The 25,730-nt window shown below is 51.3% G+C and overlaps 12 protein-coding genes across 12 annotated transcripts; 4 read left to right on the forward strand and 8 right to left on the reverse strand.

The window, feature by feature from the left end:
• Window positions 1-303: 303 nt before the first annotated feature.
• On the forward strand, window positions 304-1,805 carry MIND_00710100 (Mitochondrial distribution and morphology protein 10; the record flags this gene model as incomplete). The annotated part of the gene is made up of 7 exons (XM_037363804.1): window positions 304-400; window positions 454-723; window positions 775-837; window positions 905-1,003; window positions 1,046-1,204; window positions 1,253-1,620; window positions 1,671-1,805. 7 exons carry the CDS (start codon window positions 304-306, stop codon window positions 1,803-1,805), a joined length of 1,191 nt encoding a protein of 396 aa, XP_037219448.1.
• Window positions 1,806-1,941: 136 nt separating this feature from the next.
• Window positions 1,942-3,089, reverse strand: MIND_00710200 (Ricin B-like lectin; the record flags this gene model as incomplete). The annotated part of the gene is made up of 5 exons (XM_037363805.1): window positions 1,942-2,004; window positions 2,055-2,510; window positions 2,559-2,732; window positions 2,786-2,967; window positions 3,014-3,089. The coding sequence occupies 5 exons, from the start codon at window positions 3,087-3,089 to the stop codon at window positions 1,942-1,944; spliced, it is 951 nt and encodes a 316-aa protein (XP_037219449.1).
• Window positions 3,090-6,068: 2,979 nt separating this feature from the next.
• On the reverse strand, window positions 6,069-7,475 carry MIND_00710300 (uncharacterized protein; the record flags this gene model as incomplete). Its single annotated transcript, XM_037363806.1, has 1 exon — window positions 6,069-7,475. One exon carries the CDS (start codon window positions 7,473-7,475, stop codon window positions 6,069-6,071), a length of 1,407 nt encoding a protein of 468 aa, XP_037219450.1.
• A 137-nt stretch (window positions 7,476-7,612) lies between these two features.
• Window positions 7,613-7,959, forward strand: MIND_00710400 (Sm ribonucleoprotein-like protein; the record flags this gene model as incomplete). The annotated part of the gene is made up of 3 exons (XM_037363807.1): window positions 7,613-7,645; window positions 7,703-7,849; window positions 7,906-7,959. 3 exons carry the CDS (start codon window positions 7,613-7,615, stop codon window positions 7,957-7,959), a joined length of 234 nt encoding a protein of 77 aa, XP_037219451.1.
• A 184-nt stretch (window positions 7,960-8,143) lies between these two features.
• MIND_00710500 (3-isopropylmalate dehydratase) lies at window positions 8,144-10,617 on the reverse strand (the record flags this gene model as incomplete). The annotated part of the gene is made up of 5 exons (XM_037363808.1): window positions 8,144-8,552; window positions 8,605-10,045; window positions 10,093-10,173; window positions 10,222-10,511; window positions 10,559-10,617. The coding sequence occupies 5 exons, from the start codon at window positions 10,615-10,617 to the stop codon at window positions 8,144-8,146; spliced, it is 2,280 nt and encodes a 759-aa protein (XP_037219452.1).
• Window positions 10,618-11,479: 862 nt separating this feature from the next.
• Window positions 11,480-13,615, reverse strand: MIND_00710600 (uncharacterized protein; the record flags this gene model as incomplete). Its single annotated transcript, XM_037363809.1, has 11 exons — window positions 11,480-11,563; window positions 11,612-11,851; window positions 11,899-12,025; window positions 12,080-12,223; window positions 12,271-12,378; window positions 12,425-12,504; window positions 12,560-12,637; window positions 12,686-12,818; window positions 12,868-13,075; window positions 13,127-13,204; window positions 13,252-13,615. 11 exons carry the CDS (start codon window positions 13,613-13,615, stop codon window positions 11,480-11,482), a joined length of 1,644 nt encoding a protein of 547 aa, XP_037219453.1.
• A 1,126-nt stretch (window positions 13,616-14,741) lies between these two features.
• On the reverse strand, window positions 14,742-15,239 carry MIND_00710700 (uncharacterized protein; the record flags this gene model as incomplete). Its single annotated transcript, XM_037363810.1, has 3 exons — window positions 14,742-14,789; window positions 14,842-14,975; window positions 15,020-15,239. 3 exons carry the CDS (start codon window positions 15,237-15,239, stop codon window positions 14,742-14,744), a joined length of 402 nt encoding a protein of 133 aa, XP_037219454.1.
• A 37-nt stretch (window positions 15,240-15,276) lies between these two features.
• Window positions 15,277-16,026, forward strand: MIND_00710800 (Dna replication complex gins protein psf3; the record flags this gene model as incomplete). The annotated part of the gene is made up of 6 exons (XM_037363811.1): window positions 15,277-15,324; window positions 15,371-15,439; window positions 15,484-15,542; window positions 15,592-15,735; window positions 15,784-15,823; window positions 15,868-16,026. The coding sequence occupies 6 exons, from the start codon at window positions 15,277-15,279 to the stop codon at window positions 16,024-16,026; spliced, it is 519 nt and encodes a 172-aa protein (XP_037219455.1).
• Window positions 16,027-16,141: 115 nt separating this feature from the next.
• MIND_00710900 (uncharacterized protein) lies at window positions 16,142-16,399 on the reverse strand (the record flags this gene model as incomplete). The annotated part of the gene is made up of 1 exon (XM_037363812.1): window positions 16,142-16,399. The coding sequence occupies one exon, from the start codon at window positions 16,397-16,399 to the stop codon at window positions 16,142-16,144; it is 258 nt and encodes an 85-aa protein (XP_037219456.1).
• Window positions 16,400-16,511: 112 nt separating this feature from the next.
• Window positions 16,512-19,337, forward strand: MIND_00711000 (Serine/threonine-protein kinase; the record flags this gene model as incomplete). Its single annotated transcript, XM_037363813.1, has 7 exons — window positions 16,512-16,814; window positions 16,867-17,363; window positions 17,416-18,287; window positions 18,335-18,355; window positions 18,404-18,632; window positions 18,681-18,963; window positions 19,014-19,337. The coding sequence occupies 7 exons, from the start codon at window positions 16,512-16,514 to the stop codon at window positions 19,335-19,337; spliced, it is 2,529 nt and encodes an 842-aa protein (XP_037219457.1).
• Window positions 19,338-19,565: 228 nt separating this feature from the next.
• On the reverse strand, window positions 19,566-23,978 carry MIND_00711100 (uncharacterized protein; the record flags this gene model as incomplete). Its single annotated transcript, XM_037363814.1, has 11 exons — window positions 19,566-19,826; window positions 19,884-20,129; window positions 20,186-20,317; window positions 20,366-20,679; window positions 20,728-22,402; window positions 22,453-22,596; window positions 22,653-22,709; window positions 22,757-23,278; window positions 23,329-23,769; window positions 23,818-23,879; window positions 23,924-23,978. 11 exons carry the CDS (start codon window positions 23,976-23,978, stop codon window positions 19,566-19,568), a joined length of 3,909 nt encoding a protein of 1,302 aa, XP_037219458.1.
• Window positions 23,979-24,067: 89 nt separating this feature from the next.
• Window positions 24,068-25,678, reverse strand: MIND_00711200 (uncharacterized protein; the record flags this gene model as incomplete). The annotated part of the gene is made up of 3 exons (XM_037363815.1): window positions 24,068-25,109; window positions 25,159-25,327; window positions 25,381-25,678. The coding sequence occupies 3 exons, from the start codon at window positions 25,676-25,678 to the stop codon at window positions 24,068-24,070; spliced, it is 1,509 nt and encodes a 502-aa protein (XP_037219459.1).
• Window positions 25,679-25,730: the final 52 nt, after the last annotated feature.

Genomic DNA, 25,730 nt, shown 5'->3' on the forward strand with positions numbered 1-25,730 from the left:
TTCAATGGCATTGGACATCCGGGTCGCGAATTGACTCAGGTGGTATTCCGCAGAACGCAAGTAGTATTCCAGGTGAGGGGGCCTCTCATCATTATAGATGGTACGATACGCCCAGGTTCCAATTTTGACGAGGTGGTCATTCACAGAACGCAAAAACCAACCCATGTGTGTGGGTTGAGAGTCGACTCAGGGGTTGAGGTTATGTAAGGAAGTAACTGACCTTGATTGAATATTTACACGAAAGTCAACCAAAAAAGGCTCGAATGTACGTTTGCAACACGTGATCTTCAGCTGAGATGCGAAATGCATCCATTTGCGTCGTACATTCTTCGCAGTTACTACAAAGCCACTGGCTGGAACGAAGATAACCTCTATGCCAACATCACACGCTCCTCGAATGGTTTGCCGCGTCGCTATTTCGAGATTTTGTTTTCCCTTATCCATCTTCACTAGCAATTCTGGACTTCACTGTCCCGAGAGGGCTTCACCTTTCCGTGTCGAAATCGCCCAACTCGCTGTTCAAGACGACCTACTCGATGAACGCCATGCCGTCGCTGAACGGCTCGATTGGGTACATCTTCACATCCTGTGAGCTAGACATCAAATCGTCAGGCAACGCCCGCTTCAAGGACATGCTGGAGCGATTTCGAGTCTACGACCAGCCCCGAAGACCGGAGCCGAAGGAAGAGGAGTTCTTTAACGGAGAGCGCGTCGACAAGCGCGGTATGCCTACGAAAACTCTTAACCTCGTTATTGACCCCACTTGTCCCTCAGATTACCTGCTCTATGGGCGGTTCTACCTCCCCACGGGCAGGTTAGACGCGCTGTACTCGACTCGTTTGTCCCCAACACTACAAGCTCTAGTCGCTGCGATATCATACCCCCCCTTCAAATATTCCACCAGAGGTCGCAGTGCGAGGTGGTAACGCGAGCAATCTAATATTCAACCTCCAGCACGATGTTGGGAAGTGGTGCACTGAGTACACTTGGAGTGCAGATGACGGTATGTGGGGAATACGGGTCCTTCACAATTTTGGGAAAATAGGTGTGCCGGCAGTTGACGCGTCGTCTGCCGAGCAAGAAAAAGTTCGCAGTCCTGGGATGAAGCGCGTTGACGAAGAAGACCCCATTGAAGGCGGCTTGAAAGGACGCGTATCAGCTGGCGCAGAAGTATATTTCAGTGCGAAAGAGCGAAGTGCAGGCAGTAAGTTTTTACTAATGGCCAGTAGATTTTATCTGAATCATCCTACAGTATCGACTGGTTTTCGATTCACTACCTTCCCTGACGCTACTCCGCCTTCCTTCCAGGCACCAGGCTCAGCCTCGTCTCCACTCGGCGCTAAAGGGCCACCCTCCCAACCCCCCACAACTATCACGGCTCTCTTCAACCCGATGTTGGGACACATTTCCAGCGCCTACTCAGCCCGCGTGTCCCGTGATCTGTCCATGTCCTCTCGTTTCGACTTCAATGTCTACAGCTATGAGAGCGAATGGACGCTGGGAACGGAGTGGTGGATGCGGTCTTCCGACGAAAGTGAGGATCCCTCAGCCAACCCCCGGGCCTCTTCTCCAAAGGGAGAAATACGAGGGGTTGTAAAGGCCCGCGCTTCCACGAAAAATGTGCGGGTCTCTTGCTCCAACTATTTCTTTCTCTAAAGTCAATTTTCAAGGACGTGTCATTGATGTGGGAGGGTCGAATTCGCAACATGCTTGTCAGCTTGGGCGTCGTCTCAGACTTTTCCAGTCGGACTAAACCTATCAAGGCAATAGGTCTCGAACTCTCCTACTTTAGTTCGGACCAATAACTATGCCTTGCTTGTCAAAATGCCTTTCCAGCCAAAAGCAAATAAACAAAAACAAAAATGTCCTTGATTTAATTGCCTACTAAGAATCTGCAGTAACCAAAACTAATATAATTGGTTCCACATATCGTAAAGACCCTTATACCGCAGCGCGCGACCATTTCTGGGACGGTCTGTCGCCGATGCATTCCCAGAGTTGGATCTGTAGGTATACTTGAGCAAAACAAGCAAAAATGGGAGGACGGAACGGACCAGTGCGCCATTCGTGATTTGAAGATCAGCCACGTCGACGCAAAAACGCGTGCCTTCTAACTGGAGCTGCCCGGTTGCCAAAGCAATGAAGCGCTGACTGGTCGGGGGGCCCGTGCCTCTGACGCAGGGGCCAATGGCGAGTTTGACGCCGTTTTCTTTCTTGTCTCCGGGAACGGTGAGACATTTGGGCTGCTCGAGACGGCTGGAGATGCGGTTGGTGAAGCCAAGGGAGGGGATGTACCACGCGTTGCTGCCCTTGGGGTAGACATCCTTGAAGCTGTTGCATTTGGCGAGTCCGATCGGCGCGTTGACATCCTCAGACGAAGCGGTTATGCAGTAGGAGTCCTCCGCCGAGTTCCCCCCCGTGTAGAGGCGGCCTTCGTCTAGTTTGCGGGTGATCGGGTAGCTGGCCCAGGTTTGAGTCGGAAGCCAAGAGGCAAGGGAGCATGGCTGAACCTGCAACAAGTGTCTAATACAATTGTGATTTGCGCAGCTGCGACTTACCACGAGAGGCGTCCCATTGACGGTCTTTCCATCGCGGAGGTCGAGGCATTGGTTGGGCTTACCACCCCAACGGAAAGTAGAGTCGCTGCTTGACGTCCATTGCTGGTTGGGGTTTGCGTTGCTCCCATCGCAAACACCAATTTGGACAGAGCTGCCATCTTTAACCTCGAGGCACTATATCATCGCGTCAAACTATTGACTGCATTAAACCGATACGCAAATCGCACCTTGTCGCCAAAGACTTTGATTTGCTGCAGAGTGGTCTGCGCGGAGGAGTCGGAAAAAAACGACAGATCCCACTCGTAAACCGCTTGGTCGCCGTTTGCACCGCAATTCTGGAGAGTCACGGCTGCCCCATCGACGTTATCCTTCACCGCGACACATGCCTGGATGTGGTCGTTGTTGACGACTATAATTCCAGTGGGCAATTAGTAATTTCAGCACCATATACGCACAGCCGGGATGTGCGTTATGGATCTGCCGTGCAGAAACGGCGACGACAAGGGCCAACAAGAGCGCTTGGGGAAGCATTCGGAATATAGGCGCTCCTCAAGGTTTTATAACGGCGCAAGTACTCCAAAGCGTTTCATGCAACGGCTCCTTGTTTCCTATGCACTACGCCTGAGTTTGCGGTTCAGTTTGCCCGATGACAGTCACGATATGCCTTTGAATTTTTCTTGACTTTGCCTAAGTTTCGCTCATGGTTGAGCGGTAGGCGTTGTGTTCGTGGCGGGAAGATCGGCCAATCCGAGCCGTAATGGGGCTTGAGTCAGGCTAAAACAAGGTTCGGCACGTCCAAGAGTGGGCACTTGGACGGTAATCTGCAACTTTGCAGGTATTTCAACTGCAGTGCTCTGTTTCGGTGGAGTCTATTATAAGTTAGCTATAGGCGTGAGTTTAAGCACAGCCGTCATGTTCATTGTCGTCGTTGCATGCAATTGGCTTGAGTGTTTTGGTGACTTTCACTGAGCATTGTGGCAGGTTTCAACAGCATCGGTGGCTGTGCAACAATTAGCCACTAGCACTTCGTTTGTGTACTTGAATGCTGACGGTACTACTTATACTAACGATAGTAGATTCAGACTACTCACTCTCCGTTAATTCACGACCCAGTGCGGCTCCATTTCTGGCTCGCTCTGTCGCCAGCGCATTCCCACAGTTGAATCTACAATGAATATCTTGAGCAGGACAACGACGAGGAAAAGGAATAATGAACGAGTGCTCCGTCTGCAAGCTTGGACCCGGCCACGTCGACGCAGAGGCCGGTGCCCTCTAGCTGCAGCTGCCCAGTCGCCAGAGCGGTAAAACGGGGACTGATCAGTTTGCCAGCGCGGGTGGAGCAGGGTCCAATCGCAAGCGTTACGCCGTTCTCCTTCATATCCCCGGAAACAACGAGACACTTTCCAGTAGTAGACTCTTTGACGCGGCTGGCGGAGATGCGATTGGTCAAGCCAAGCGCGGGCATATACCACCCGATGTTTCCCCAAGGGTAGATGTCCATGAAGCTGCTGCATTTTGCAAGGCCGATCGGCGCATTGATAGCTTCAGACGACGCAGTCATGCAGTATGAGTCCTCCACCGAGCTCCCTCCCGTGTAGAGGCGGCCTTCTTCGAGTTTGTGGGTGACGGGGCGACTGGCCCAGGTTTGCTTGGGATACCACTCGGGAGGAGCGCATGTTTGAACCTGCAACAGTTGTCTAGTGTAACTCCGCGCAGCTGCGACTTACCACAAGAGGCGTCCCATTGGCGGGCCAGGTCTGGCGATCACGGAGGCCGAGACATTGGTTCGGTTTACCACCCCAACGGAAAGTCGAATCGGTCTTTGACGTCCATTGCTGGTTGGGGTCCCTGTTATTTATGTCGCAGATCCCAATTTGCACCGAGCTGCCATCTTTGACCTCAAGACACTATATTGTCTCGTCAGACCACACACTCGACGAACCCCGCAAACCGCACTTTGTCGCCAAAGACCTTGATTTGCTGCGGGCCAGCGGGGTTGCGCGAGGGAGTCGGAAAAGAACGAGACATCCCAGTCGCAAACTACTTGGTCGCCCTTCAAACCACAGTTCTGGATGGTCACGGGGGCACCATCGACGTTCTCCTTCACCGAAACGCATGTTTGAATGTTGTTGTTAGCGACTATAAATTTGGGACGGTAATTAGATTTGTTATGAACCCGACCTGTAAACTAGATACGCACTACCAGGAGATACGTTGTGGATCTGTGTTGCGGAAGCGCCGAGAGCCAGCGACAAGAAGAGCGTTTGACAAAGCATTCTAAAGGAAGCCTAGGGGGGCGCTGATTTATAAATGATAACAACTCGAGTGTCCCAAATCATTTCAAGACTTTCGTATAGTGGTGTACTGGTACCTCCAAAACGTTTCGTGCCTCTCGTACAGTTGTGTGCTGAATTTCCGAGTCTGGTTTTCAGCGAGAAGGTCTGTGAGGTCAACCGAGGCCAACTGTGCCAATTCTGGGACGTGAATCTGGCAAAAATGAGGCTTAACACAAAGTTCGAGAGTACTCTGATGTTTGTACTCGCACTCCTCCAAAATGGTTCACGATTTGTCCTTGTTGCAAATCAGAATCGTTGTAGTGAGGTGAGAGACGGACAGGGTACCCACCTGCAACACCTAACCAAGGGCGGAAGACATCCCAGCCGGTCTGCAATACCGCGTCTCGCTTACAATATGAGCGATCTAGGGCTCAAACCATCACCGCAGCATAAATAAAAGCCAATTTGAGAAGCAGGGTAGAGGTACGCTGGCATTGGAAACCCCTAGAGTTGCTGACTAACGCGACGGTTTGGTGCAAAGCACAACCCGGGTCGGAATGTTTTTATGCGCCAACCCTCAAAATTGCGCAGTCGTCGTTCGACTATTTATCTTGGCTCTGTCCAGTTGCTTGTTTGTTGGTAATTTGATACGGTGAACGCAGGCGCCATACCAAGTTCCGATTCTTGAAAGTGCGTTGACGACGCGCAAAGGATTGCCATCCTAAGAATACTGGCCCCTCGGGTTGAACTTCAAAGCCGCCTGCCTCTTCATTCGGCGACCTACGACAAGCTTAACAACGTCCTCCTGGGGCGAGCGCGAGTCTTGAAGCCATCCATTAACAGAGCCCAGTCAACGTTGGAGCCCAGCCGACTTAGACTCAAGCCGAGTGATGAGGTGCATGTAGCAATTGGAATTGCTGACTTTGGCCATTGTTAACGTTGTCGCTGGAGGCAAGTTTGGAGGAGCTTGATGGTGGTCTGGATTCAAAAATTTGATCACTGGTCGTCTTACACTTGAAGTTCACTCGGTCGGCGTAAAACCATAGGCTATTGCATTTGACCATGACTATCCTACATATCCAGCATTATTTCTTCACAAACAGGGAGAACGAAATAGAAAAAAGACTACGAAGGTACACTAATAGAAAACAATGTGCAGAAAAACAAAGAAAAAATTTTTAGATAGCGCAGAGGGTATGTTGTCCGTTTGTCCGATTTTGGCAGTTGAGGTTAGTTAGTTGTTGGTAGTCGAAATGGGCTGGGCACGTGGCGGCGAGGGAGCTGCGATCGTGCGTGCGAGACGGGAAATGGCGTCTCCAGTTATGACAGGACGAGAGTGAGGCGTGCGATGGTTGCCCGCATTCGAAATTGGAGGGGAGGAGTGGGTTCTGGCATGTTGATTCCGTGGTGCATAACCACCTCTCGGCGTCGAGCTGCCTGACCGAGGGAATCGATTATTGAAGCCGCCAGGAGCCGAATGAGGGAAAGCACGGCCCACGGTTTGCGTTCGTTGGTGAGAAGGGCTGAATTCAGGAACATGTGGAGACAGCTTGCTTGACGAACTCGCTGGTTGATCAGCGTGCATAGACGCTGCGAGACCCACTTTTGGGTTTTGTGGGCTGGACGGTTCGGCTGCGGGTGATGTATTTTCAGTCGGAGCTTCAACAGCAGAGACTGGCTTGGGAGGTAGTGATGGATGGAGGGGGACAGCGACAGGTTTCTCCGTCTCTTTCGAAGCAAAAGGGGTTGTTTCTGGCTTTGCCTCTTCCGGCGGAGTCGGTGGTTTGACAACTGGGTCAGGCAATGGCGTTAGGCCATCGACAATGATTGGCGAGATCAACTCGTCCTGCTGCTTTTGAATATCAGCACTAGGCTTTACACCCCAGTCGTCGAGGTCAGGCAGACTCTCGTCGTCATCCCCGGCCCAATCAATATGACTAGCGCTTCCAGGAGTCACTGGTCGGTTTTCCATGGCCACAGCGCGAACCCGTTCAACTAAAGCATTGATATCACTCCTCATATCAAATTGGCCAGCAAGATGTGGGGGAGTGTCTTTGGAGGGTGGAGGGGCACTCTTCGGAACCGCTAGATGGCTGCCTTGCGGTGATCGCAGCGAGTTATTATCTAGTGGAGGGACATCAACTTTGAGATTGGCAACGTTAGGATTGGCTTTGGTAAGCTGCTGAGACCTCCTGCGTCTGTTACTTGGTCTGGGGGAGTTAGGATTCGCATTGCTGCTACCGCTGTTGTTGGCTGTTTCGGCCGAAGGTCCAGCAGGTTCCACAACAACGGCGGGTGTTTGACGAGGTGGTCGTCTACCCTTTGAACGACCAGACTTTTCCTTTGTCTCAGACGAGCCTGAAACAGAAGAAGGTGGGGGAGGCGGGTTAGGTTTTGACGGAGGCACGGGTGGTTGAACGGAGGGAGGCGCTTGCTTTGGAGGGTCTTGTTTTGTGCTGTTATCCGAGCGAGTGGAAATGTTGTTGGCATTGTTGCTGTTATTTCCCCTTCCCCTTGCGCCCCGTCCCCTGCCTCTCCCACCTCTGCCTCGAGCCGGAAACGGTGAGCTTGAACTTTCTGCACGCCAGCTTTCTCGTGGTCGGGAAGCAGCAGGAGGTAGTGGAGGTGCAGCAGTAGCCATTAATTAGCCACTGGGTGGTGCGTTTAAAGATATGAGAAGCTTGAGACAAGCTCGGTCGTGGCAGGAGGTAGAATACAGAAGGAAGACCCAAGCGATCAAAATCCAGTCACACTTCCGCTTCTTCGCATTCAACCACCATGTCCAAAGCAAGTCAGCCCGAACTAAAGAAGGTATTTCCTTGCTTTGCTTCATTTACCTTGAGAGCACGCGTGTTAACCCAGCCCTAGTTTATGGACAAAAAACTTTTCGTCCATCTGCAAGGCGGGCGGAAGGTTAGCGGAACTCTCCGCGGCTACGACCTTTTCCTCAATCTCGTCATCGACGATGCCGTCGAGGAAACAACCCCAGCACAAAAGCACCAGATTGGCACCGTCGTTCGTTGCAATGTCTTCTACCCGAGATTAACCTTCTGATGTCTTTCTTTTCATAGGTCATCCGTGGTAACAGTGTAACATCGATGGAGACGTTAGAATCGGTACGATAGTGTTTTAGTGAGGTACGTCTTGCCTGTAACGCGAGTGTAATTATCCTTTGTGAAACTTTGGCGTAGTGTGCTCGCAGTCATTCCCAATCAACTCGCGCACGGACCACCCTTCTGATCGCGCTCACGCTCACGCGTCTACTGTTGTCGTTGTAAAAAAAATCTTTGGCTTGTACACATGCAATCACTACCACTCCATCTTCTTACCGCTCTTTACCTTCGCTGGCGAGACTGGGATTCGGGCACCCTTGAATCCAAATCCATCTAGCCACGACCACGTCTCGCTCCTTCGTTTCTCAAACGCGCTGATTGCTTCCCCACGCTGCATTGTCAGTGCGATATCATCCAATCCATTGATCAGACAATGCCGCCTGAAAGGGTCCACTGTGAACGGAATTGATGGCTGGCCATTGGGTCGTCGGATCTCCTGCGCTTCGAGATCGACCTCCAATTCCAGTCCAGCTTCAGCATCAGCCGCCAGACTGCGACACTCTTCGACAGACAGCGCGACAGGCAGCATCCCATTCTGCATCGAGTTGTTCTTGAAAATGTCGGCGAAACTTGGTGCAATGATACAACGGATCCCAAAGTCATTCCTGAAAACTGTAAACAAAAATTGAACCCAAAAAAATTGCCCAATTGACTCACAAACTCCATGGTGCATGTTCACGGGAACTGCCGCAGCCAAAGTTCTTGCCCGTACAGAGGAGAATCTTGGCGCGATTATACGGCTCACGGTTGAGGACGAAGTCGGTATCCTTGCCCGTGTGAGGGTCCTTTCGGAGAGTGAAGAAGAGGGCATCGGCAAGGCCGGTGCGCTTCAAGGTTTTGAGGAATTGTTTGGGAATGATCATATCGGTGTCAACGTTTTCGATATGCAACGGCGCAGTGATGCCTTTTAAAACGGTGAATTTCTGAACGGTTGAGGGAGCATCTGAGGAAGGGAGGGTGGTGGGCACGGCTGGGGAGATGGCTAGTGGTTCTGGGGCAGGGAGAACAGGATCATCCAAAAAGTCGAAAGCACTCGCAACCTTCAGTTTCGGTGCGGCAGCAATATTGGCTTCAGCGACTGCTCCCATAAATTTGCGGACATCAGTGAGCTTGCCTGTCATCGCGGCGGCGGCTGCCATTGCTGGACTGAGCAGATGAGTTCGACCACCTGAACCTTGTCGACCCTCGAAGTTGCGGTTGCTGGTACTCGCGCAACGTTGACCAGGCAAAAGCTGATCAGGGTTCATACCCAGACACATCGAACAACCAGCCTCTCTCCAGTCGAAACCAGCGCGTTTAAAGAGCGAATCAAGTCCCTCTGCCTCGGCTTGCTTCTTGATCAGACCAGAGCCAGGGACAACCATAGCATCCACTCCAGAAGCAACCTGAGCATTGGGACCCGCAGCAAGGACGATTTTTGCGGCAGATCGCAAGTCTTCGATTCGGCTATTGGTACACGACCCAATGAAAACTTTGTCGACTTTGATATCCTCCATTCGAGTGTTGGGAGTGAGACCCATATACGTCAACGAACGCTCTGCCGAAGCCCGTTTGACAGAGTCCGCAATAGTTGCTGGATCAGGGACGGAGCCAGTAATGGGGACGGTGTCTTGAGGGGAGGTGCCCCAAGTCACAGTGGGAATAATGTCGGAGGCAGGGATGTTGACTTCGATGTCGAATTTCGCGCCATCGTCGGTTTTGAGAGAGCGCCAATAGGTTTCTGCGTGGTCCCAGGCTTCACCCTTTGGCGCCAATGGACGACTTCGGAGGTAATCAAAGGTGATTTCGTCTGGGGCGACCATGCCAGCGCGAGCACCAGCCTCTATACTCATGTTACAGACGCTCATGCGTGCCTCCATGGAGAATCCACGAAACACAGACCCAGCATACTCAATAACGCAGCCAGTTCCACCCGCAGTGCCGATCACCCCAATAATGTGGAGAATGACGTCTTTGGAGGTAACACCTTCAAGCAAGTCGCCGTCGACAGTAATGCGCATGTTTTTGGCTTTCTTTTGCAGGAGGGTCTGGGTAGCAAGCACATGTTCGACTTCCGATGTTCCAATACCAAATGCCAGAGAGCCGAAAGCGCCATGAGCTGCAGTAAAATTAGCTATAACTCGGAAGAGGAGTCGCGTGACGAACTGGATGTATGGGAGTCCCCGCATACACAGGTTATACCAGGCAGCGTGAAGCCCTGCTCGGGACCGATGACATGGACGATGCCTAGAAAAGGAATGAGAATTGCCTTACGTGAACGATAGACGTGCTTACCTTGTCGCTTATCCGTCATACCAAAATATGTGAGCCCGAACTCCTTCACGTTGTCCTCCAGGGCGGCACACTGGGCGCGTGACTCTGGCTCGTCAATGAAGGACTTTACGTCTTTGAAAGATTTCCGGTCGACAGTGGGAATGTTATGGTCGACGGTCGCAAGAGTGCAATCCGGGCGGCGCACAGGCCGGCCAGCATTTCTCAGCCCCTCGAATGCCTGTGGACTCGTGACTTCATGAACAAGGTGGCGGTCGATGTAGATTAGCGCGAGTCCATCGTCTTGGATGTCTCTGTGGAGCGTCAAAACCGTGCCAAAACTAGAGTCACAACAACTTACACGACATGGTCGTCCCAGATCTTGTCGTATAGCGTGCGGGGCGAGGCAGCGACGGGCATTTATAATTGCGCACCCGAGATACAAGTTGGAGGTTTAAGTAGAGAAAACTGTTCGGCCGATCGCTTTTGGCGAGCGGCTTTATCGGCGCTTCGGCGTTTCGGGATCGCTCGGCCAATCAGCTGGGGACAATTACTTCCAGCGAATACCTCCTATAAAATTGCCTAGAGAGCCGCAATCTCGTTGGAAAAGGTGTACAGCGGCAACTCGCAATAAATTGTACGGTGGAAGTCGGCTCTCGAATTTTTTTCTCTCATTTTTTCTTTCCATCCAAAGTGTGACGGATGTGACAGTCGTGACTGACTGACCAGCTCGTCTTGATCACAACTCCCATTAATCTCTATGGCCAAGTCAAAGAAGTGGGTCGACGGCCTCTCTCGTAGTGCTATCCTCTGACGATGTCCGCAGTCATACCAACCACAACCAAGTTCGTTCGGGATGATTCCGGCTCATTAAGTCCCGCTGAAATCGCTGCAGAACAAAAAGGCTCACCGTAACGGGATTAAGAGGCCATCGGCTGGCCGCACACGGTCTCTGAAGGGTGTACGTTGGAAAATGCCCACCATAAACGATGGCTAAGAGCAGCACAGGTAGACCCCAAATTCCGTCGCAACGCCAGACACGCACTTGCCGGCTCAGTGCGTCACATGTTCTCCCGATTTCCAAGGCTAACGAGCCTCCTCTCCAGAACGCTGCCCGTCGTGAAGCAAAAATGGCAGCCTAGAGTGCCATGGGCTATTTTGTATGGTGTCAGTCGCTATGTGTATGCTATCAACGAGAACAAAAAACAAGAAACTTTGGCAAAACACTCTAATCGGTACAAATATCTGCGCAAGTCAAGATCCAGAGACACTCCCACCTTTTTCATGACTCCTTTTCTTGAGGCTCCTTTGCTTGGGCTCGGTTTTGCTGCCGATTCTTGTCGAGCACTGCTTGCAAGCGTAATGCCTGGAGGAAATCAGTGATGCGCGTTATAATATAAGGGCGGGTGAATACCGCCGCGTCCTCGGGCCGTAGCGCGCCTTTCGCCATGTTGTGTTTGCCAAGTCTGAGACGGACAGTTCGTAGACTAGACAAGTCTTTAGCGTTTTTGGCCGACATCTTTTCTGTCGTGTTCAAGAGTTGTTGGCAGTCCTCGTCTGAGGCAACTAAGCCATCGAGTAGCGAAAAGAATTTGTGCCGCAGCACAATCTTGATGCGTTCCAGTGCTCTGTTAGAATACCACCCATCGCGTTCCTGTTGATTAAGCTAAGCATGGAAACCCGTCGACAAGTCTTCCTCACATCGCACTCTTCTCGCAAGTCCTCCTCGTCGTCAATCATCTCCTTGAGCATAGGGTCGATGATGTCGCATAGCTGGAATGCCGCTGTTTCTTTGGTCAACGTTTGACCATCGAAAATATGGGACTTTCTACGTGCATGTGTCATACTGAGGGCAACCGGGAAAATAAGAATGGAAACCAACCTCCGCTCCAGATCTCGTTCCGAACCATTTTCAATCGCTATCGCCCAATTGTCCATATTCGCAGCTGACCTGTCTTGCCGTCTCGACGTAACAGACGGCTTGACTATAGGATGATTCGCATTGCGAAAGTACAAGCGTTGGTAACTGATTGTCAATCGACTGCATCAACAGGGATTCGAGACGCGACTCACAAACGAGCAGAAGGGTCTGTGCGAGGATCGTAACCAAATTTGACGAGGGTGTCTCGCCATGGGCCATCGTTGAACACGTAGGATACGAACGCGAGTGGCAATTTTGAACTTGAAAACGGTCAGACTAACGCAGGAACACATATGGCTAACTTACTTCAGAGCATCCCGAGCTTCAACCGCTGTAATCTGACTGAAGAGCGCCGCACGTGTCCAGATCGGTCGCTCTTCGAAGAGCTAACAGCCATAGTCAGACAGCACGAGATGACGGCGGCAAGAAATAAGAACTTGCTGCGAGTAATTTTTGGTGAAACGCCTCACTAATCTGGTTTCGAGCATCTTGGACAAGCTTCAAGGGCTTTTCTGGAACCTGGAGGTGAGTTAGTCTCCCCCTCCAAAACTAGGTAGGAAAGCTGACAGTGCGATCCGAGAAGGAGATGGCTGCGGGGCCATATCCTTTCCATCGCATTCTGTTTATGAGTCGCTTTCTCTCTTCCCCTGTTTCTTCGTTTATGATGGAAGTCTCAATCGATGCAGGGTTGGCTTTAAAGCTACGATTACTTGAGTATAATGCGTTCAATGTTAATCAGTCAACTCAACTTGTAACTTTGAGGATAGCCTTGACGGCTGAAGAGGGGAGGTGGGAAAAGGCGCAGGTTACTTCGCATTGGTTGACTGTCCGGAGGCGCGGAATTTGGTGCTCCTGTCAAGGCTGGGTCGATGTTGACATCTATGCTCGTGGGCTCTGATATGGGAACCGTGTAGTCTGCCTTTTCTGGCGGCACTACATATGACCGGATAGCATCGACTGTTTAGAGCCAATTAGCTGGATAGTACTACAGACATATTGGAGTATTACCATCCAAATTGTCCATTGCGACTCGCAGTTTGCTCACGGGGTCGTTCATATCCGGTTGGTATTGAAAATCGGCCATGCCTGGATGATTTAGGGAGTAAAACACAAACACGAACCTTGGCACATACTGCGGAATCGGACGGTCTTAGAGGTTGTACCAATCACCTCCGCAGTGTACTCTCCAAGCTGCTCTCCATCGACCTGCATACGATTTTTGCGTTTGCGTTTCACCACTTTCAGGACGAGATTAGTGGTCGGCACTACTTCTCCCATAATGGGATGCGAGAATGGATTTCCAGGACGCAGATTCAGTTCAAGGATCGTCTGTGCTTCAGCTTTCGATGCTGTCCTTTTGAACGCGGTATCAAGCGCTGCTTGGCCACCCAGATTCTTGATGGCGATGGGGACAGACGACGACTGGACATAGCCTGGGTACTCGACAGAATAATACGGTGTCGTTGGGAGAGGTTTCTCTGGGGCAGGAATGGCCATCAAGGTAGACTTCAAGCAAGAAACGATCACGTTTGCACATGTAAGCAGCGAAACCTAGAATTTTGATCCAGTATCGAAGTACACAGGATATACGAAAGAGAAACAAAAGTGGGTTTGTACATATGGGCTACAGAGTTCGACTTACTTTTACAGCAATTAACGATACAGAAAGTTGGAATATCGAGCAGGATCTCACGGGTCGTAGGCAAACATGGCAGTCCAGGTGTTGGATCCCTCTGAGGAAGCCAAACCAGTAAAATAGTAGTTGCGTGGGCCAAAGCCTACAAGGTCAAGCACTTGCATGCCTTGCTTGCCGCCGCCAAAATTCCGGCGAGCATTATACGAGTCCATAGCGTGACGACGCCTGGCATCTCCCATGTCTTGTACTTGGTGACGGGAAATGGGAGTATGGAGATACTTATGGATGGCACACAAAACTTGCCAGATGGACGGGTTTGGTGCGTCGATGACGAGGTGTTCAGACTTGTGGGTGGTGAATCGAATCTTGATGCAGGTCTGGACGGGCGCAAACGCGGACTCGTCGAGTTTATAGTTGGCAAGTGTTTGAGGCACACTGATCATCTCGCGCCTAAATTCAGAAGAAGAAACAAGTGCTTTGATATTGTCTGGGCGAAGCAAAGGATGCGCAAATGCGACGAGGATAGGATCGAAAGAGGATGCAGAGGAGGCGGGGGGAAGCGGGAAGGGGGACTGGACCAATTTGGGGAGCGCCGGGGTAGTATAAAACGTTACGACCTTGAACGAGTTCCCCTGCACGGTGTTAGGACTGGTATGGTTGAGCTTAGTTGACCAACGAGGGAGGGGGTAATCAGGCGTTGGAACGTAAGGGCTGTCCCAGGTCACAGATTTCTTCTGGGGGGTACTGAAGTTAGATGGATACATGATTGGGGTTGGATTGGGGAGGGGTCGGATGGGCGGGCCATTATTTATACTCCCGACAAAGTCAACAACTTTTTGATGTCAGGTGCTGATGGCGGGCTGATTGATGGCGGGATGTCGGCGCGCACAATTCCTTGGCTTTGTTCCCGCTCGAACAATGACGTATCACTTGAGGTACAATGAAAAGGAGGCTCAATGGTTCGGACTGTTGAATGAGGTTGCATTATTATTTCTGATAGTTCTTGTAGAGTGATGTAGCGACATCCATGAATTCCTAGTAGGTGCAGTCAACATTATAGCCTGAGAACAGAAGGTTCGCGACGCACTTTCGACTTGACATCGATTCCAGCCTTCCCTAGCTCACTCTCAACCTCCCGGTACGCCTCGTGAAACTTGGGATTTTTTGCTAGCTTGAGCAACTGCATTGGACCAGGCATTTTCCCCGCCGTAACCGCGACTCCTACTTGTCATTAGGCCCACGTCGCGGGCGTTGGATGAACATACCTGATTCCTCCATGACTTTGGCAAACTTGACAATAGCCTCTACAGCTTCAGGCTTGTCCGCAAAAAGTTGTTGCGCTTGACGAGCAGTGTCTTCGAAGCGGGGACCTAATTGAGGTGTTGGAGGTTCAGGCTTCTCCCCGATTCCGAACAATGTCCGACGGTGAATGTGCAGCCGTGTTCGTGGTGCTGCGACTCGACGGAGTATAGTGGGCAAAATCATCGTGGCGGGGTCACAAGCGTGACCGACGTTGCGGCTTATGGAGGACGATTACTTTTCAATCGACGCGATTTTGGCTGAGAATCAGGTGTGCCCATTGTTTTTCGGTCCAATGCAGCCTCCTAATGGTCCAGAGAGTTGGATGTCGATTCAAAGTCGACATCCCGGACATGGGTCATCTTGGTGGTGGCGCTGACCGCGATGTTTGTGGCCTTGAACGCGTTTTCAGCCAACTAACGCGACCAAGATCAAGAAGGGCACCAATTTACAGCTGCCCATCTGGTTGATCTACACAGTAATATTATCGCATGCGTATTCCCTTGTTCTTTTCGTCTTTTCATGAGCTTTCAATCAGGGACTGGGCAGACATGATTATGCCACCAGCGTTTGGGGCCAAAGTGAGGAATGCACTCAACGCTGAACCCTGCAGCGTGCGTCTCTCTGGTCTTGTCGGTGCAGGAGGGTTGTGGTATGGCTTTGGAAAGACCATCATGGAATTGTGCGAACTGCGTCCAACCTTTGCTGAGCTACTCACAATCACATTCAGACTCGATAACAAGGCAGACATGTCGCAGTTGATGACGAATGTAGGTCTCAATGGCGTGGAATTGTCTAGCTGACGGTACAATAGACGTTTCGGCAACGGCTGATACAAGTAATTGACCAGGCTCAACATTTCAGCACGCTCGCCCAGACTGCAGGAGATGGCGCTCAGTCGTTCCGCGAAGGACTAGACGGCACGGAACGCGAATGTGAGTATAATCAAGAAGTTAAGGATACGACACACTGACTATTTCAAAGTGTTTGCAGCGGCACAAGAGGGTGCCAAACGAATGAAGCGATGGTATGAGGAAACCCGACGTTAAGACTCTTTCTTGGCCGTTTGTTTGAGCTCGTAGACAAACCTATTGTACTTTTAGCGTGTTGTACCGAGGGAGCTTTGATAGATGCATCGTGTACCATTTCACGGAAGCCCACAGCCCGAGTTCGATTGCAATGAGGACAAAGATGTGTAGGTTTCCTGACGTAAGGAACACGAGTGCAAAGAGGATGACAAGCAGGGTGGCAAATGCGCCATCAAGAACGGCAAGGAATTGCGGCTGAAGAGCAGAGCCTGGCTTGAGAATATTCGCAAAAAAGCCCTCGTCTTCGTTGTCGGCCATTGGAAGGAACCGCGATCAGATCAAACCCGGTCACGCTCAACACGTGCCACATTGGCGTTTGGTTGACCGAGCAACACTCTTCCTCAAACCACCATTTTCTAGGCGTCAGGCCATGATACCACAGCAAGCACAACATCCACCAACCTCCCGGCGCCACCCACTTGCGCCAGCCGATACCAATGCCCCGGCAGCCCCAGCATCCCCACCACTCCCTCGTCAAAACAGCAAGACAACGCCACCTTCTCCCCCAAAGATCATTGCAGACAAGTCAGGTAGACAAAAGTACCAGAGGGTTGGCTTTCTCGGAGAAGGTGGCTTTGCCCGTGTCTACGAGATAATGGACAGCTCAACCAAACGGCTTGCCTGCAAAGTCGTCACTATGAGTTCCCTCAAGACGAAGAAGGCCAAAACCAAGGTCCGTTCCCGCTTGAACTGCTTTCCTTCCACTACTCACTCTCAACCTCTAGCTCTATGCGGAAATTAAAATCCACCGTTCCCTTTCTCACCCCAACATCGTCAAGTTCATCGACTGTTTCGAGGGTGACGACAACGTCTACATCACGCTCGAGTTATGTACTTCTGGCTCACTCATGGACCTTCTCCGTCGCCGCAAACGCTTCACCGAACCCGAGGCCCGCTTTTTCATGGTGCAACTCATTGGCGCATGTCAGTATATGCACAACCAGTCGGTTATCCACCGCGACCTTAAACTCGGCAATCTTTTCCTCGATGGTCACATGAACGTCAAAGTTGGTGATTTCGGTCTCGCGGCTCTGATAGAGAGTCCTGGAGAGCGAAAGAAAACGATTTGCGGCACGCCCAACTATATCGCCCCCGAGGTGCTTTTCGACACAGCGAGCGGCCATAGCTTCGAGGTAGATACCTGGAGCATTGGTGTAATACTTTACACCCTCGTCGTAGGACGTCCCCCATTCCAAACCAAGGATGTCAAAGCTATCTATCAGTAAGCGTTGATTGTTTATTCGCCACAAAAGGATCACTGACTTGCCTTCCAGGAAAATTCGTAACAATGACTACAGTTTTCCTGCGGAACCCCCTGCAAGCCCGTCGATGCCTTCGCGTAAGCTTATTGGCGACATTCTCACTCAAGACCCTGCTCAGCGACCCACATTACAAGCAATTGTTTCCCATCAATGGTTCGCCATGGGCCCCGTTCCTCCTTACATCCCAACCAGTGCACACGACAGTCCCCCAGACTGGAGCCATATTACACGGGAACGCAGCGACTATAATTTTACCAAGCTCAAACGTCAGGTTGGGTTGGATGGTCACGAGGAAGTCGTTGCCCAGAGCAATGTTGACACCAAGAATACTGCGGCGACCGTGGCGCGTCAAGAGTATGAATTCCAGAAGGCAGTTCAACCAGGCTCTCCCATTTCAGCGCTATTGAGCTCGGCTAGACAGCCGCTCGTTAGAGGAGTTGGTGGAAGTCCGTTGGGTCAATCTCAAGGCCGTCCGCCAATTCCGGGTTATTCCAATCCTCCTGCGCAGAAGGAAGGCGGGCTGTATCGCAAACTCCAAGCAGCCAACGTCAAGTCGCCTTTGCGCAATTCTACGGCCGCTCATCGTGCATTGGATAACATTGTCGAGGAAGATGGTGGTCAGAACAAGCCTGTCAAGGATCGACGCAAAGCTAAGAACGAGACTGAACTCGAGAGCCAGAAAGCGCGGATTGTCGTCCAGATGGCGCCGACGGAGGAGAAGGTCGAGCATCGCGCCAAGGTCGAAGAACGCGTCAAGGTCCAGGATCGCGTCAAGCCAGTTGACACCCTCAAATCCACGTATAACCGCGTTCCTTTGAAAGAGCAACAAGAGAACCTCCCGCCTATTGGTGCTTTGCGCAAACCGAAACCTTTAATCAAAGAGGGTGAGTTGCTTCAGTTGTTCATTTGTGACCTTACTGATGGGTTGTAGTCCCAGTTGCCAAAATGCAGCGTCAGTCGCAAAGCTTTTGTCATACTCCTCTGTCTGATCCATCCATAGCACAATCCCCCTTCCTCGCCACCTACGAAACGTTGAACAATGCTTTCATAGCCTATTCTCGGGGTCAATTACCAGCCGCCCCTGAACATCAATTGCGAGATGAACGCGTGTTCATCGTATCCTGGGTCGATTACTGCAACAAGTATGGCATGGGCTACGCCTTGACTGACCGAAGCGTCGGCGTTTATTTCAACGACAGCACCACGTTGGTGTTGAGCGCGGACAAAGTGTATGTGTTGGAGTTGCCGAGACTGATCAACTTTAATGCTTTTTTCAGTCATTTTGAATACCTCACTCCGACTTCGAGCTCTGCAAATGCTTCTCCTTTGGCTGCTCCCAGCTCCCGCAGCGAATCCTACACTGTCGACCATTACCCTGCGGAGCTCGAGTCCAAGGTATATCTGCTCAAACACTTTGAGCGGTATATCATGGACCGGCTCTACGCGGACTACAACTATACTTATGAAGACACGGAGCGCACAAAGGGAATGGACTGGGTCGTCAAATACCTCCGCATGAAGCATGTCATGGTTTTCCTGATGAGCCATGGCGCACTGCAGGTACTTTCAATTTTCAACAGTCATCATGCTAGCGTCTAAGTTTGTTCTAGTACAACTTCTTTGATCATTCCAAGGTGATCATCTCGTCGAATGGCCACGCTATCACGCATATCGACAAGTACTACAACGTCACCAAGTGGTCGCTTCGTCAGCTGCTCAGAGCTGCGTTGACAGGGATGGCGGGAGTCGACAAAGAGGAGGCGAAACTAATCAATAGACTGGTTAGCCAACTGAAGTACTGCAAAGAGGTACTGTTAAGCATTCAGGTTGCTGGGGCAAAGGTGCAGGACGCTGGAATGCAGGGGGTAGAAGATGTGGCCGACTTCCAAGCGGACCTGATGCGCAAAGCTTCAAAGGGAGGTCTGCGTGTCTAAACCCGACGATGTCAGGTCGTCCTCAGCTATATTTAATTGGTCGCAGAAGGCGACCCCAACCAACATTTCAACCATTATTCATCATCGCATACTGTAGTACCATCATGTCCTCTTCGCATCTGGGCATTTTTCAATGTAAATTTGTGTTGGGAAGGTTTACTTTTTTTTTTCGGAAGCAAGAATGGTAATCATACAGTGAATGAGGTCATGGTACATATAAGGAAACTGTCATGTCTGAGGTCGTGCCGGCGTATTCGTTCTAATGTCTAGTCTCCGCATCTCCTTCTCCAGCCGGGATGCCCCCGTAGAGTTTCCCTCTGCACGTGCGCCGTGCTTCGAGAAGAGATATGTCAGCAAGTTCTTCTGACTGTCCTCCAGCCCGTCCAGTAACGTGAACAAATGCGTCTCGTCCCTCAGTGCTAGTTGAGCAGCAATGATAACAGTCGCGGCAGACTCTCGAGTGACGAGGGACGACTGGTTATTGAGTGCCTATTGTCATTCGTTTCAGTTCACTGCCCACAAATTCTGACCCCGAGTAGAATTCACCGAAATAAGAGTTGGCTTCAGCCGAGGCAGTTCCTCTTCAGCAACCTCTGCAGGGAGACGCAGAATAAACTTGCCGAGAGCGATGAGCCCGAATGCGTAGGTAGCAGTCTTGACCTCTTCTGCGATACCTGGAGGGCAAGCCTCGGCATGGAACGCCCGTAGACTCGCATGAATCGTCGTCAGACCATACACTGGCTCGATTCGCGTCACAAGCATGTCGCGAACTGTGTTTGTTGCCTCCAGAACCTGGATAGGGGGGTATAAACAGCCAGTTCAGTCAGGATCAAGATGTGAAAACCCACATTATGGTGGGTGCAGTAACGCATGCGGAGTAATAGCGAGAAAACCTCGCCTTCGCGACCCTCCACGTAGGTGGCTTGGTTCTCGAGTAATTCCCAAAGAGCAATCAGCCCATACTCGAGCTCTTCTTCGCTCTGCTAACAAGATGAGTAAAAATATAGGAAAGCTAGATGTCATTTGACCTTTTCAGGCTGCAAAAAGGCTAAGAGAGCATTGAACAGTCGATCGAAGTTTTTGTTCTTGGACCACATATCCGTGTGTAGTGAAGGCAGAGAATGTGATGCGTTGACGAACGGTGAAGGACTGGTGGGCAATGCGAACTCGGGACTTAGCGGTGAAGCTGCTGCATCGCTGACGGGGTTCTCGACTGCAAGAAGAGCGATCTTTTGGAGAGTATGGACATCGCCTGAATTCTCCAGCGCTTGAATGTAGCCTTGAAGCTCTTGGCTTCGGTCGCCTTCACCAATGGGTCTAAAGGGAGTGCTTTGAGTGATCACTATGTCATACTAGTTAGTGTGGTAGAGAAAAAAAAACCAAAACATGCATTTCTTCCGCTTCAACCACCAACCCGTCTGGTGATGTTGCTCTTCCAACACGTCCATCAGAGAGGTCGAGTTTTGCGCGCCGGCTGGGCTATTTTGGAATAGAGCCGCTTGCTTCATCACCGCCGCTGTTCTATTCAGCGGTGTAGCAGGCGCTTTGGCCTGGATTTGCTTGACAGGAAGCGGCGTCGGTTTTGACTTGGGCTTGGCGGCTGAAGTACCCACAAGGAGTGAGCTGGGAATCGTCGAATGATTCATGTTCTCGTCGTCGGAATCGACCAATTCCAGTAGTCTTTCCGCAGCGCTTTCGGCCTGCTCAGCACGTGCCCTCAATGCATCCTCTACGACAGGTTGTCCAGCGTTTGTGTCCATGGAGCCAGAGGACAACGCATTAGAAATTTCAGGCGATTTCTGTGATGCACTTTGTCGAGCTGGGGGAGAGCCGAATTTCTCAAACGCTGCGGAGAAAGATAGCAGATTCTGGTCCATACTCTCTGAATCGCTATCGCTGTGTGGGATTGGCACAGTCTGAGCCAGAAGCAAAGACTCATCGTCCAGGGAGGGTTGTGCAAACAGAGTAGAATGTCTGACGTTTACCGGGACAGCCGAATTCCGCGCAACACCGTTTCTGGGTGTCGAGGAAGTTGCATCAACGGGTGAGCCAGGTGATGTACCCCGTATTGCTTTACGAATGGTCGAAGCTCGTGCCGAAGCACCGACACCAGACGCCAAAGGAGACGAAGTCCTTCGACGGAAATTGCTGTCTGATGGAGAAGGAGGGGATGGAGGGCCAGATGTGGAACCGACAACAGCCTCCGCACTGATCGAACGCGAAATTCCGTTTGATACGATTCTGGATCGTTGCGGGGGAGGAGGGGAAGTACGAGGTGGCGAAGATGGTGATGACGTTGAAGTAGTTGACATTCGCAGGGGAGATGATGGACGCGCAACCATTGAATTTCTTGGTGAAACATTGGGAGAAACCGGCCTTCGAACAGGTCCAGTATGGGAAGTCGAAGTAGCCTGATGGCGGAGGGTTGGTGGTGCCGTTGCAATAGCCTTTGCCTTTGCACGACTCGCAGCGATAGCAGCTGCAACACTGCTCTTCTTTGCGGGTTTGGGAGTTGTTGGCGGAAGAACTTGTGCGGCAACATCGGGATTGGGGCAAGCCTTCTCCAGTTGTTTCCTTGCTGATGCATCCAGACTGCCTAGAATTAAAAGGCCACGATCCCGCCATATACCGTCGAAAACCCAAAAGCACAACCGCGCGGACTCTTTGACGCCGGGGTTGGCGTCACCCAGAGTCTTTTTCAGTGATTTCTCCAGAATGTCCAACCCACCCGAACTTTCAATGCCATGTTTCGACCGTTGGCCATGAAGTTCAAGATACTGTTTGAGATGTATGATGGCATATGACCTTGTCTGAACGGTTTTATCCTGAATGCATGTCCAAATGAGAGGCAAAAGGATGCGAGGCGGAGTTGATGTTTGTTCAATAAGAGAAGTAACCGCTGCTTGTGAATGCTGGGCAGTAAGTTTCTTCGTGTAGCCTGCCATCTTGAGCAGATTTGTGAACAGAAGATCGGAGAACGGATCGAGAGCAGAACCCAGGGCAGCAACGAGCTCCACGTACAGAGAGCAAGTGCTAACTGCCACTGTGGTGCGCAAACTGACCAACTGTAAGAGGCTGTCAGTGAGGCGTTCATTACTTGAACAGGATGGGATACCGTTTTCAGGGACATGGGCATGAACTCCTTCAAACCGGCCATAAATGCGTCGGCGAAGCGGACATGGACTTCGCCCTTAACCATACCTCGGACTCGTAAGACAGCGCGGTCTCGATCTGCCCAATTATGCTCCGTTTCTTTACCCTGCGAACGTATTGAGAATCCAAAATTGAGTAACAGAAATGATGAAAGAAGCGCACATCAAAAGGTTTGTGCATGGCGGCGAATTCATTTTCCAAGTCTCGGCTTGAGGCGATCTGCGAATGATTCAACATCATGAAAACTTGAGGGAGAAACCACGCACATAAACCGGTCTCACAGCCTCACTACCATCTGTTGTTGGCGTGGCAGCTCCGCTTGGGGACTCAACTGCGGCAGCGCGACTTGGAGGGCGAGAAATATTTGTTGAGTGGGTGCTGGCAGTCCGCGACGGCCCACTGACTGAATTGGCATTCGTCGGTCGCCGACCGGCCAAGGCCATACTGGGAGGAACGTATTCTTTGGGTTTCATTGTTGTATCGCCGTTTTCAGAGCCCTCTCGACTTTGTGGATTGCTTCCACTCACACTGCCGCCGAGACCCATGAGTTTGGAGAGCACACCGTCGACAATGGTTTTGCGGACGTTCTTTTTGGTCATTTCTTTCTTGAGATCGGCACGCGCTGCATCAGACACGCTAGGTCCCGAAAAAAGCTCAATAACAGATTGACGCGCACAATCACGGACGTGAGCATCAGTGTCTTCAAGCGTATCGACGAGTTGGGAGAGATAGACTCGAATGGGGAATTGAGGGTGAGCTCGTCGGATATGAACGAGAGTAAGCAGACACTGGATAGTATTGGGAAACGTGAAAAAAAGACGACGCAATAGCAACTCACTTGTTCACGGACCTTCCACACCTTACTCGCAAAGCCCAGTTCCCGTATGTGTCTCTCAAACATCATGAGTGGCGTTTCTGGCCCTTTGCTCCCCTTCGATTGGTTTGACGCGATTGAACTAGATGCTCCGGAGCGAAAGGCAAACCCTCCCAGAATAATCAGTGCCTCGCGTGCCTTTACTTGGGCTCGTTCCTTGTCTCCCAGCCGCTCAATCAGACCACCAGCAGGCAAAAACGCGACCAACACCTGACGAAGGGTGAATGAATCCACGACGGAGGCGGGCTGGCTGGAAGACGTGGAGAGTTGCGCATCTGCCAATGCTGGTGCAATGAGAATAGGCAGCAAAGGAGGAAGTGTCGCCAAAGTCGCGGTTGTGAGATGTTGGTTAGAGGTGCGTAGACAGGCTTTGAGTACTTGAACGAGACCGTCAGGGTCATTTATCTAGACTGGGTTAGCAAACAGACGCGTCAGAAGGGAGGGGAAAAGGACCTCAATGCCTGACTCGAGTTCTGCTTGGAGTTTAGTGAGAGCATCAACTTTGACATCCACGTCTGGTTATGGTGAGACGCGACGAGCTAAACTGGAGACAGCAGACCATTGCTTCGACACTGGTTGATGAGTGTTTCCAATCGGGAGTCGTCTGAGGCCATGGTGGGCAACAGCGACCACCTTGGTCAACGCGTGATGGCTCGGAAAGAAGTGATGCTACAAGATATAATTACAATTATGCACCCAAAATTTAATCGTCTACATCCATGCCTTCCAAAAAAGACTCCCCGCCCAACGTTTGTGCTCTCTGGTAGAGCTCCTCCCTTTTCGTTTCATCTTTTGTTAGGTTGGCCAAAGTTAGCAACGCTTCAGCCAGAAAAGCATGCATTTGCTGTTGTTCGTCTGGCATATCCTCCACTTCATCTCCAAACTCCCCTTTGGCACTACCCGCCGCCCGTTCAAAATATTCGATTGCGCGGTTTAGCCCTTCTCGAGCTTCTTCGGCATCTTCACTGTCCAAAACCTCTTCATCCCAACCACGATCCTCGGCTATGGCTTCGATGTCCTCCATTCTTGCAGTCCCGACAACTAACCAACACTCTCCCCTTGCCCTTGTTACTGGACCACGCCATTGCTCCCGATTTGTGTCACCCTCCATATCCATTTGTTGCAGGATGCCGTCCGCCCAAGTAGCCCAACGTAATCGCTCAGAGGCCGTAGGTAGTCGCTCTGCTAGTGCAAGGACTTCCCTAGCAATAGTGAACAGCTCGGTAGCACGGGAAAATGGTCGTGAAGTTTCAACGGGTGCTTCTTCAGAAGCATGGGCTGGATGTGGCATGTGGAAGATACCCCGGGTGAATTGGTCCATAGCAAGGAGGAGCAAGTCGTGAGGGGATGCACTCAAGGTTATGCGTCGACAAGCAGGTGGTCGCCGCAGAGCAATTGCTGCAAAGGGAGAGGCAGCAGGACTCGGCCATTTTGGTTCTGGGGGAGGTGGTGCGGTTTTACGGCCTTGTGATAAAGACAAAGCCTCGTCAGCAACGGCAAGCAGAGTCCTTCCCCAAACAATGGCCATTCTCCAGTCTTCAGGAGCGACACAGCCACGCCCACTCGTTCGACTGGGAAGGTTTTCGCCAGTTTCGAATACATCAAGTGCGGCTAACCAATAGGTCGCAGGATGAGTGGGCTCGTCATCTACGGCTAAAGAAGAGTCTTGAGAGATTAAGTTGCCGAACAAGAACAGCGCCGTTCCCAAAAGTGCGTGAAAGGCAGTCGGCGATTCAGCGCAAGTACTTGATTCAGCATCAGTCCAACAATTCAGTCGTTACGCTTCATACCCACCATTTCTTTGCTGGTTTTGCCGAAGGAGATATTGAGATGGGCTCTGGAGACGGTGTCCTCCGAGGTAGTCCGTTGTACAGACAACTGGGGTCGGTATATAATAGGAGCAACCGATGGCACTCATGGATAACACCGCGTAACAACGGCAAAGCCTCGCTTATATCGTCGTCTGTGAGAGTCGATAAGACTGCAAAAGCAATGAAGGAAGGGAGAGAAACGCACTATCATACATTTGAGTTGCTCGGAAAAAGAGCTCCTTCAAATCGTTCCACTCCTCTACCTTTTCGCTGTCTGGCGCAACCACCGGCTCGTTTTCCATTTCTGGCTCGTCTTCTGGCTCTGGAGAGCACTCTACAACGTAGAACACTTCTTCAGTGTCGCCGTCCTCAGTTGTTTCCTCGGAATCAAAACGGTGGCGTTTGGCTGGGCGATGGTTCGAAGCAAGGTTTGAACCACGTTGCTTATTGGCCCGACCCTTCCACAACCCTCGGGGGACGCGCAATTTCGAGTGTGGTTCCATAGGCAGAGGTGAGGGCGCTCGAAGAGAGGCGTGTGCGGGCCATGTTTTCGAC

This window comes from Mycena indigotica, assembly GCF_014461135.1.
Source record: "Mycena indigotica strain 171206Taipei chromosome Unknown Mind.scaff0006, whole genome shotgun sequence".
Lineage (NCBI taxonomy): Eukaryota > Fungi > Basidiomycota > Agaricomycetes > Agaricales > Mycenaceae > Mycena > Mycena indigotica.